Source organism: Lutra lutra, chromosome 5 (genome assembly GCF_902655055.1).
Source record: "Lutra lutra chromosome 5, mLutLut1.2, whole genome shotgun sequence".
Taxonomy (NCBI): domain Eukaryota; kingdom Metazoa; phylum Chordata; class Mammalia; order Carnivora; family Mustelidae; genus Lutra; species Lutra lutra.
Window position 1 is genome coordinate 27713318 of NC_062282.1, and position 12122 is coordinate 27725439.

General features: G+C 44.2%; 1 protein-coding gene across 3 annotated transcripts in view; it reads left to right on the forward strand.

Annotated features, from left to right (window-relative positions):
* The first annotated feature begins 3466 nt into the window (after positions 1-3466).
* The window catches only part of TTC23L (tetratricopeptide repeat domain 23 like), a 46211-nt gene continuing 37555 nt past the window's right edge, over positions 3467-12122 (forward strand). For 2 of the 3 annotated variants that reach the window (XM_047728914.1, XM_047728912.1), the window contains exons 1-4: positions 3467-3687; positions 5137-5211; positions 8923-9103; positions 11028-11151. In XM_047728914.1, the coding sequence (XP_047584870.1) occupies positions 5144-5211; positions 8923-9103; positions 11028-11151 (373 nt within the window). In that variant the 5' untranslated portion in view covers positions 3467-3687; positions 5137-5143. Of the gene's footprint in view, positions 3688-4065; positions 4291-5136; positions 5212-8922; positions 9104-11027; positions 11152-12122 lie in introns of those variants that run through there. The other variant, XM_047728913.1, reaches the window with a different exon arrangement.

Here is a 12122-nt window from a genome sequence, read left to right on the forward strand (position 1 = left end):
CTGCACACTTTGCTCTTTTGCTGACCCATTCTTCTGTCTCCTTCTCATTTTTTTTTTTAAAGATTTTATTTATTTATTTGACAGAGAGATCACAAGCAGGCAGAGAGAGAGGAGGAAGCAGGCTCCCTGCTGAGCAGAGAGCCCGATGCGGGGCTCGATCCCAGGACTCTGAGATCATGACCTGAGCTGAAGGCAGCGGCTTAACCCACTGAGCCACCCAGGCGCCCCATCTCCTTCTCATTCTTAATTGCCCCTTTTGCTCTTCCTTGAACCCACCAAACTTGCTCCTTTCTCAGAGCCTTTATACTTGCTGTTATCTTAGAATGCTCTTAAACCTGACATTTGTATTGGTTGCTCCTTTTATTTACTCAATACCAACTTGTCAGAGAAGCCTTCCTTAACTACACTGTAGAAGCTAGCATACCCTATACTTTCTAGATCCTTTATCTGGCTTTGTTTTTCTCCATATAATTTGTTACTTCCATGTAAGGTGGTTTACCCAGCTGAGAAAGTCCTAAAAGGGAGTCCTAAAACCCAGCCCACCTTCAGTTCCCATAGCTTTACTGCTTAGGAGGGGCCTGGGTCTGGCTAGAGGAAGAGGGTCACTTTTTTTTTCTAATTCACACAAAGTTGTTGCCTATTTCCCAAGCTCTGTGCCTTTTTCTAACTTGGAGAGACATCAGACTGTTTACTAGTAGTCCTGTTTTTCTTCACCTAGAAGCTCCAGAAGAGCAAAATCTTTGTCTGTCTGTTCACTATTGCTTCCCCAACACTTAGAACAGTACTGGGCACGTAGCAGGTCTTCTTCAACATGCATTTTTTCCGGGGTGGAAGGACAGATGCATGGGGAGTGTGGGAAACTCACAGAGAAGGCGCCTGGGTGGCTCAGTCATTAAGCATCTGCCTCCAGCTCAGGTCATGATCCCTGGGTCCTGGGATCAAGCCCCGCAGCATTGGGCTTCCTGCCCAGCGGGAAACCTGCTTCTTCCTCTCTCGCTCCCCTTGCTTGTGTTCCCTCTCTCACTGTCTCTGTCAAATAAATAAAATATTAAAAAAAGAAAAACTCAGAGAATGCCAATATAATTGTGACCATCAAGATGAGATTGCGGAGGGGGTAGTACGGGAACTCAGAAGTAAGGTGTCAACCTTGTCTTAAGAGGACAGAAAATGTGTTTTAAGAAATTAGATAGTCCAAAGTAAAGTTTATTTGGTTTCCTTGTCCTTAAGTTTCACAGTTCTTGGGGTTAAAATAATTTGGAGTTAATCAGTTTATTTGGGGATGGAAGAATCTAGAAGTACCCTGTACGCATGCTTCCCCTATGCGATTCTGCAATAGCAGTGCTTGCCTCTTCTACCTCAGGATCAAGTGAGGGACTGTGAGGGAACACACTATAAAGGCAATGTCCACCCAGATTACCAGCATCCCATTCCAGAGTTACTGAACAAACCTAGAGCATATTTACCTGTAACTAAGGTTTATATTTATATAAACCTTATATATAAGGGTGAAGATGGCAAGGCAAGGAAAAAAAAACAGCACACAGGTTTGGAACTCTAAGAGTTTAACATTTTTTTTTAAATTTGACCTCTAATTTTACAGGTGAATTGCTTCTGGTCAAAGCTAATTATTATTATTTTTAAAAGATTTTATTTATTTATTTGAGAGAGGGAGCGAGCATGAGAGGGAGGAGGGTCAGAGGGAGAAGACGACTTCCGGCTGAGCAGGGAGCCTGAAATGGGGCTTGAACCCTGGACTCTGAGTCAAAGGCAAACGCCAACTGAGCCACCCAGGCGCCCCAAGGTCAAAGCTAATTAAATAGAGGTGAAACCAGACTGTCATTTTTAGAATGGGAATTCAGGGATTGTCCTGTTACCTCACTTAGCAGTGATGGGCAGAAGCTGGTGTTCGGGAACCAGAAGTTACATTTCATATACTTAGAAAAAAACCTCCCAGCCAATTCATAAAATGAGAACATTAAAACTTTTCAGGGTGATGAAGACCAACTTAACAAGGATAAGGGAGAATCGGTGTTAGGGAACAGGAAACCAGCTCTTCCTTTCCCCATATGTATTAAATACGTTCATACTCACAAAAATCTGCGGTTTGCCGCACAGAATCCTGGGGACTGGGAGGGGTTGTGGAAAGCAAGTGCTAACAAATGCTCTCATTGTCTGGGCAAGAAAACAGACTCCAGAGCTATGATTTGGCCCAGGCCACATGGAGTCAAAACCAGAGCCCTGCAATCTTGAAGTGGAGCTCATGGCTCTCACCTTTGTTCCATGCTGGGAGTTCTCTTAGGAAACAGAATAAAGGGGGTGGGATCTTTCTAAAATTTTGGTGCAGGATCTTGAGGGTACAGATTTAAACCATAAGTTACAATGCCCTTCAGGTTTCACTTGAGAGATATTTAAACAAACTCATTTAAATAGCACTTCCAACCTAACTGCAGAAAATCTATCTTGGCAGTCTTGGATCAACAGCAATTAAACTTCAACCTGGAACTGGAAAGAACAAACAATAAATGTAAACACCACCTTTCAAGTTCTTAGCAAATATTTTCCTTCTTTCTACCGAGCCTGCCTTTTTTTTTTTTTTTTTCTTTTCTTTTAACAAGGGCATACCATCTTCAACTTGACTTGTCATAGGGCCCTCGTTCACTGTTCACCCTTGGGCACCAGGCTGCACAAGTGGTACTGTTGGTTTGGGTACTGGCCCCAACTGCCCTGCACCCATCAAATCTGAATTATCATCATTGTGTACTTCAGGCTCCTGAAGAGGAATGGTCTAAGAATACATGCTGCAAAAATTAGGGCTATGTGGTGCTTGCCCAATGTGCCCCACCCCCCGAGAATATTGTTGGAACTGCTAATCAGTAGCTGAATTAGTGGCCCATTGCTCAAACTATTCATTTCTTGCACTCCACTTTCCTGATCAAGCGTAGCTCAGATCTTACCGGGAGAGGCAACACAGACAGTGCTGACACCATCAACAGTTACCTCGGGGCCTTTCCTCTCCAGTCCGGAGAGCCAGAACACGTGGGGGACTTCGGAGATGCAGGGTGCGCGAAGGGGCGCCGAAAGGGGCGACCATTTAGTCCGGTACGCCGCAGCTTTACGTATGTGGGGTCGTGGAGCCCTGCGCCCTCATCTATCCTGAGACGGGATTTCGCTCCTCTTCCTATATCTTCGTGCCTGAAAGCTAAAGTCCCTTTCAGAAAAACAGCAGCGGACGACGCAACCGGAGCAAAGTGAAACTTGGGGACGAGCTCCAGGGTGCGAGCGTGCAGCCCACGGAGACCGGAAAGCCTAGGGTGCGGCGGAAGCGCCCGGGATCTTCCCAAAGCGCCCGGGAGCGGCCCGGGATTTTCCGGACCGGAAGTGCCCCGCGTCGCCATGGCTACTGGCACCGACGCACCTGCCGGCGGCGTTCCGTTCCCATGGCAACCCCATTGTCTCCCGAGCCTGAACCTGGGCTGCCGGCGCGCCAGGCCTACCTCGCAGAGAGCCTCGCTTCCGCCACGCACCTGTGCGGCCGCGCCCTAAACGAAGTCCGCTGAAGCCAAGACGCGGACGCCGCGCAAGGAAGCCGAGCTCTCGGCAGAGGGAGCCGGAAAGGCTAGTTCCGGGGCGTGGCTTCTCTGCCCTGGCCAGGGGGCAGCCCAGCGGCTACCTCACTTCTCCCCGCGGGTACGTTTCCAGTTGGAGCCTCTGTGGAGGGGGCACCACCCGCTAGAAAGAAGACTCGGGATGCTCGCCTGGGGCTCAGAATGTGGCGTCTGGGTTTACGAAGTTGGCGGGGAAAGGAAGAAGGAAGCGATTTGCATTTGAGAGAGGGGCCAAAGTTTGGTGTTATAATTTATTCAGGGCCATGTGGCATGTCACAGAACATAATTTAGGAGGTTGAGAACGCAAAACTCCTCGCCCTGGCCATAGTTTGTTGTTGTTGTTGTTTTAAGATTTTATTTATTTATTTGACAAAGAGAGAGATCACAGGTAGGCAGAGAGGCAGGCAGAGGGGAGGGAGAAGCAGGCTCCCCGCTGAGCAGAGAGCCCCATATAGGGCTGGATCCCAGGACCCTGAGATCATGACCTGAGCCAGAGGCAGAGGCTTAACCCACTGAGCCACTCAGGCGCCCCTGGCCATAGTTTTTAAAGTAGAGATTAGAAGGAGAAATTAATCTTCTGGTGTTTGGATTGTGGATGTTCTGGAGCCTGTGTCAGAGCTACTGAGAGCTCAGGTGGAAATGATTCTGCAGGGTGAAATGAAGAGCGACTTGGTGGGTGTTGATGGTCAGTACATAACTATGCATTCGGTTTAGATTTGATTTAAGTGATAGGGAGAGCTGTGAGAACTGAATTTCGCAAATAATTATAAATAAGATTTTTGTCCTGAGGTTTCAGTCATTTCCCCCATCAGCTATGGACAATACCCAAATAGACGCATGTGTGTTCCTTAACTAGGACTTCTTATTAGTGGGATGGCCCTAGGGACAGGGAGAATTTACTGATACACTGGCTATCATTCATTTGATGCTTTGAACTAGTTGCTTTGCTTGGTTCCATCTGGCAGAAACAATATCTGATTTGAGTAGGAGAACATAGTCTTCCCCCCCCCCCCCCCCCCCCCCCGCTAAAGATCTCATTTATTCATTTGGCAGACAGATCACAAGTAGGCAGAGAGGCAGGCAGAGAGAGAGGAGGAAGCAGGCTCCCCGCTAAGCAGAGAGCCGGGTGCGGGTCTCCATCCCAGGACCCCGAGATCATCTGAGCCAAAGGCAGAGGCTTTAACCCACTGAGCCACCCAGATGTCCCAGGAGAACACAGTCTTGATGAATCGGGAGTTGTAAATATAGTGGCTTTCAGGGGGTTAAAAAAAAAAAAAAGTCAAGGATTTTGGAGGTACAGGAATAGGAATTAGGAGAAAGAAATTTAATTCAGAGTTTTAATATGACAAATGCCTTTAATTTCTGCTTTCTAGGTATCTCTGTACATGAGTGTGGGAAGTCTGTTTATTTATTTCAGATGGGTTATATATTTGGGCAGTTTCAATTTAATGTTAATAGCCTCCTACAGAGAGAAAATAGACTTCTAAGTCTTTTTTTCCCTAAAGCCACTCTGACTTGTAGTTCTTGGCAGTAAGAAGATGAAAGCCAGCCCCATCCGCATTCCAACTGTCAGCAATGACACTGACTGGGACTTCTGCTTCCACCTGTAAGTACCACAGAAGCTTGACATCACCCACAGTTACTGGCCTAGAATACTAGGACCTCCCACTTACGGCAAACCTGGGCTACGGAGCTTTGCATGCATATTATTTTGAAGAGGAATTTGAGCTGCTGTGGTGTGGTTTAATTAACAATTATGTGATCCATTTGTACTTATGCAAGCCATGCAAGAAGGAACATAATTGCTTTTTCCCAACCGAAGGGAAATTTTGTTTTTTATAGATAGGTTAATTATAACAAGATTGATGAAGTCATGGAGAATTAACTACAATAAAGATAATGAGGAAATTAAAATTGTTTCATGAAATAAAGAGGCGATAATAAACTAAAACTTTCACATAATAGATATTACTTACTGAGCAAATACTATGTGCCCGGCACTGTTCAAAGTACTGACATTTATTAAGTCATCTAATTGCCCCAATATCTCTGTACCGGTAGTACTATTATACTATTATAATTTTGTAAATAAGGAGTATGAATCAGAAAAAGGTTAAGTAGGGCGCCTGGGTGGCTCAGTGGGTTAAGCCACTGCTTTCGGCTCAGGTCATGATCTCAGGGTCCTGGGATCGAGGCCCGCATCGGGCTCTCTGCTCAGCAGGGAGCCTGCTTCCCTCTCTCTCTCTCTCTGCCTGCCTCTCCGTCTGCTTGTGATCTCTCTCTGTCAAATAAATAAATAAAATCTTAAAAAAAAAAAAAAAAAAAAAGGAAAAAGGTTAAGTAATTGACCCAAATCCCACAGCTAGTGATTCAGACTGCGTACCCAGATTACAGAGTCAGTTCTTTAACCATTTTTCTATACCCGGGTTTTTTCTATACCAACTTTGGCACTGTTGACATTTTCGGTTGGCTAACTCTTTGTTGTAGAAAGCTGATGTATGTATTCTAGGATGTTTAGCAGCATTTCTGGTCTCTACCCAGTAGATGCCAGTAGCACTGTCCCAGTAATGACAAACTAAGAGGTCTCCAGACATTGCCAAATGTCCCCTGGGGGCAATATCACCCTTGGTTGAGAACGATTGATCTATACCAGTGTTATCAAATAGAAATATAATGCAAGTCACAAATGCGAGCCACATATGTATTTAAGTTTTCCAGGAGCCATAGTAAAAACTAAAAAAGAAATAGGTAGATTGAATTTTAATACTATATTTATCTTAAACTATCCGTAATATTTTATAAAATAGTGAAATATTTTTTATTTTTTTCTTCCTCTAAGTCTTTGAAATTCAGTGTGTATTTTATACTTATAGCATATCTCATTTCAGATTAGCCACATTTCATGTCCATAATAGCCACATGTGACTAGTGGTTAACATTTTAGTAATTTTGTACCACCTCATAAAATATCCTGAGGTTGAAAGTTGTATAACTTTAAAAATTGAAGTTAAGAAGTGGCATTCATGGTAGGGTATCTTATAAGTAATTGGATAATTCATACTTGATATTACTAGTCTGAATTCATATTTATGATGGCATTATAAGAATAAGTTATAAACCTGGAAAGACCTTTCATTCAGCCTACCTATTCTTTTTATTCTGACTATTATTTTATCTTTCACGTGATCTGACTGGTCAGTATTCTCCAATTACCTTTCTTATCTTTCATGACAAGATGTTCAAAGCTAGTTTAGGGCTTTGCATTCTCAAGTCAGTAGTCAAGACCTCAATGTTTCTCCTTCTTTTGAGGTTGCTGCTGTTGAAGCTCCTGCTTTTGGTGTCAGCTTAATTTATCGAAGCCTGAGCTTAAAATATTTAGGGCTTATAATTTTTAAGATCCATGATTGGCAGTCCTTGGTGATCCCAGGAGATTGAACTTCTGTTTCAGGTCTATGAAATATGCAGCCTAGGCAAAATCTTCTATTGAGGGACTCAAGTTTCTGTTAGTTTTCTTGACTCAGGATCTGTTGCCACAGATTCCCTCTATCTTCAGTATTTTTCAAGTGTTCTAAAGACTGTGTTTTCTTTTTTCATTCATTTGTGCATTTAATGAGCCATTATTTATCTTTATGGTAAGGCAGATATCAGGATTTCAGGAACAAATGAGATTTAGCCCCAGCCCTGGTAGAGATTATTTTACTGAGTCAAAGATGACTCAGAAACAAAACGAATGAATTTTGAACATGTGACTATAACGTGATTTGCACAGTAGTAGAAGTTTGGAGGAAATTTTTGCAAGTCCTTTGAAGGGTGTCTCTACTTTGCTACTCTAGTACGGGACTCCAGCAGAGGTGACATCTGAGTTGGGAGCATGGAATTCGCCAGGTGGAAAGGAGGCAAGCTTAGCACCCACCTTCTGATCACCTTGCATCAGCCATGTTCTCTGGCTTTTCCGCTGAGTTTGCATGTCTTCTGAAAGCACACTTCTGTTTATGGGCAGAAGTTTTCTGGGCCTGGAGAAGTGTTGCTTCCCTTCCATGTGACCCAGTTTGCTCATGTGCCTCTGGGTAGGTTATTTAGAACAGGAACTCTGAATGGATATTAACAAGTCATTTTTCAAACCTAGCGTAAAAGATTACACTTGACATTTGTTTTTCTGCTTCTTTTTTTTCTTTTTACAGTAAACATCTATTACTTATCTAATCAGTGGAAAAGGGAAATAAATATTGTTCTTAAAACTATGTAGTGGTTGAACTTTTAAAAGTCGTATAACTTTTAAAATTGTGTATACAAAGGTGATTCCTTTGGAAGACTTGTTTATAATTAATTAAACATTCTGTTGCCGCTCTTAAGATTTCAGAATTCTATTTTTTCTGGATCACTTTGATTTTTCTGGCGATGTTAAGACATGGTTATGCCTTTTTTTGTGTAAGATTACCTCCTTTGACTTTTATCTTTACCATTTCCAATTACCCGTTCATAATCATGTTCAGCATCAAAGTTAGAGATCTACATTGTGTATATGAGACAGGAGAGGGGGCAGGAAGGAGAGAGGGGAGGGGAATGAGGGGGTGGGAGGGAAGGAGAGAGGTAGGAGGGAGGGAAACTAGTGTGTGTGTGGGGTAGATTTTCAGCCACTCAGCTCTTTTTCAACGCATTTATTTCTAATACAATTGGGAAGGCCATTTGCTTCGGAATCTATTCTTGACCTGTGGGGTTCCCTCCCCTCTCCTTGTTGGGACCATATCCTCTTTAATTAGCCACTACTTATAAGAAACATGAAAGAGGACAGTGAAGTCTAGCCTCAAACTATTAATTCCCTTCCCTTTATTTCATTATATTGATTTTCTTTCCTGGATTGGATCAGAATTTTAGAATGTAAAAGATCTTTGAGATCTTCCAATTCAACACCTTTGTTTTGTAGAAGAAGAAACCCAGTCATGGAGCTAATAGAATAAAAGTAGCTAATATTAAAATAGTACTTACTAAATAACTAAGTGATTTATGAGTATCATCTGATTTAATCTAGTCACCTCCTCTGATTGACCTTATTTTACAAAGAAACAAATAATAACTTGCTTAGGGTCATGTAGTTAGTAAGTAGCAGGGCTGGGACTCTGATGGAAGTGGGTGGTTTAACAGATCTGTTTCATCTGAATCACACATTGCTGTCCTGATTCTGGGCTTCAAGGGGGAACGTGAACTTATCTCCAGACTTTATTCCTTCAAGTTTCTGTTAGAGCACATATCCCTACCCCCCTGCTTTGAGATACTCAGAGGTCAAATCTGAATCCACATCTCTCTCTGGTATCTACAGGTCCCAGCAAGCCAAGATCCCAGCATACCAGCAAAGAGACGATTTGTGTTCCTCTAGCGGGTCTGGAGAGAGTGAAGAAGACACTACAGCCAAGGAGAACGCCGTAGGCTGCATGTCTCTTCCTAAAGAGAAATTAGCCCAATCCCAGAAGAAAATAGCTCAGCTGATTAAGAAAAAGATGGTAAAGCATAAACCCCATGAGGTTTTAGTTTCCTTTTAAAAATATGTCCACGAAGACAGAAGCTCCGCCTTCAGTGGACATTGAAGGACTCAAAGTAGGGGAAGTTGTATTTCTTTATAAGTGGAAGGGAACAAGGCAGAGCATAGTGGGTGAGCCGCCCTGCCTTTGGGTTCCACACCTGGCTGGCTCTGCTTTCTTCCATGGAGAGTTTGTGCTCCTGGCTTTAAACTGAAAATGTATGTTTTGTTTTTTGTGTTGATGTTTGATTACCTTTCACTTTTTAAAAAAGATTTTATTTGTTTTTCGGACAGAGAGAGAGACAGTGAGAAAGAGAACACAAGCAGGGGGAGTGGGTGAGGGGAAAGCAGGCTTCCCGCTGACCGGGGAGCCTGACATGGGGTTTGATCCCAGGACCAGGGGATCATGACCTGAGCCAAAGGCAGACGCCCAATGTGCCTGAGCCACCCAGGCACCCCTTGATTACCTTTAATTAAAAAAACTTAAAAAAAAAAAATTTCTCCTGAGAGGTTTCAGAATGAGATTTCTTGGGTAACAGGAAGGCCAGGATAGTGAGGCAGGAGACTGAAAACAAGGGCAGCCAAACTGAGGCCCAGGCTCAGATACCAGGGGTTCAGTGGACTCATAAGCAAACTAAACCACCAGAAAGGGGATGTAGCATCAGAGGTCAGAGTCCAGGGGTGCATTTCTCAGAGTGAGGCAGAGACTTGGTAACTTGGACCTCAGGGCAAGTGCTCTTAACTCTGTACAGAAGAACAGGATCAGAATGTTCAAAATCCAGGAGCCTGAGACAGGATGACGGTGGCCGTCATTATTAGAACACAGGCACCAACATGCTCCCGGAGCGTGATTCATCTACTGAGGAATTCATACACTGACTTCCTGGCCAGGGGAAAATGAGCTTAAAGTCAGGTGTGGAGAAAAGGTGTGTAGATGGCTTTGGGAAAGGCTAGGAGATACCTCACAGGCAGATGATAGAATCTGATACCTCTCTTGGGTAGATCTATAAATGTACCTCTGTAAATCGTCCAGAGGCCTTGAGAAGACAGTTGTCTTGGCCTGTACCCATTCATATTTCACAGAGCCAGGCTGGAACGTTTGCTTTTAGAAACAGAGAACTACCATCTGCCATAGAGGACAACTGAGCGTTTTTAAGGCTTGACAAGTCCTCAGCCAGTTTGCATAATGACGAGATGGAGGCAGAACCTACAGATGGGAAGAGATTCAGGAGACTGCTGTCAGTGTATGGACAGGCAGACTGTAAAAAAAAAAAAAAAAAAAAAAAAAGATGAGGTAATTATTAGACTAATGAGACTAGATACTGAACATTACAGAATTATTGTTAGTATTTGCTGAGAGTGGTTTTCCAGTTATAAGCCTAAGTCCATGTCTTTGGGAGACACTTATGGGATATGAAATGATTTAATATCTGATTTTTCTTCAAAATAATAGAGAGGGTGGGTAGATCAGGAGGGTAGATAGGAAACAAAATTGACCATGAGTGGATACTTCATGAAACTAAATGAACCCTTCTTCATGCTATTTTTGTATATTGCTAAAGTTTTTCACAGTAAAAGGTTAAAAGAAGTCCCTGTGGCTATGAGGTTGAGTAGACAGGGGGAGGGGCAAGAGTGGGAGCAGTTAGGAACAGCTGTTTTGGTCAGCCCTGTGGAAGGTAGGGCGCTTTGAACCACGTACTCATGGCAGAAGCAAGGAGCAGAGCTTAGTGTGAGGGCCTGGGAATAAGGGACAGCCACCAGGCCTTGCTGGATGGGTCACGGAATGGGAAGGGGAGAGAAGAGAAAATGATAAAAGGTGAATTCAGCCCTATATTCCCGTGAGAAGAGCCTGGGCTAGAGCTTTCCCTCCTTTCCAAAAAGCATAATGACGTCTTTGCTCTCTGCAGAATACCCAAGCAAACAAGGAGCTGATACGCTGTGTCATCCTTTCTCGGATTATTTTTGGGGAAGAACACTGGAAATGTGCACAGGCTGTGGCCAGCCTGGCTTATGGCTACCTGACACTGAGAGGTACGTGGCTTCCCCCGCTGGGTGTGGTGGACCAGCCCTCGGGAGCCAAACTACCCAACCTACAAGCATGGTGGGGTGGGGATAGCAGGAGCAGGGGATGCGGGGGAGGGCCCTTTCTGCCCCCAACTCACACCTCAGCAAAAGGCGGGAAAGTCCATGGATGAGGCAGGCAGTGTGGCAGGGATCTTAGAAATAAAGGTAATGATGATAGCTAATTTATTGAGTACTTAGCCTGTTCCAAGCCAGTCTCATTTAGTCCTTATAATATCACATGGAGGAAGATAATGTTGTTGTCCATAGTGTACACATAAGGCCACAGAGACACAGTGGGCTAGGGACGATATCAGAAGTTCCAGACACAAGTTCACAGGGGAAGGACAGGCAGGTATGGACACTCAGCATCAGGGTGAGTGCCCCAGTAACAGGACCTGAATTCCATGGACAGAACTCAAGTTCCTGGAAGGTCTGGCTGAGGAAAAGAGCAAGCCCTCATCCTAGAGAGATGGTGCTTTCTGGAAGGTACTCTGTACGGAAGAACAAGATGGGGATGCATTTGCTAAAACAAACCCAAGTGTAAGATCCACGAGGGCAGGAACTTGGCAGTAGAGGCTCCATAAATACTTGTTCAGACTGACAGAGGCACGAACATGTTTTGGAGCCAAGGACAGGGTCAGCACAGGGCTTTGTGCCCCGTGGCCAGCCATGCCATCCCGCACGGACTGCATACACTCCTACCACAGATCTCTTTGTTCACATTCATATCTGCTTTGTTTACATGTCTGTGTCTCTGAAACAGAAGCTCCCTGAGAGCAGGGACTAGGTCTTCCCGATAGCCGAACACAGTCTCTGGTACACAGTATGGATCAGCAGATGTCACTGCTTGACAGAACTGAGCCACTGGCCTGGGACTTTTTCAAGTATCCCTTGGACCTGGGTCTTCAGATGGGGCCTAGCTTACCTAATAATGAAGT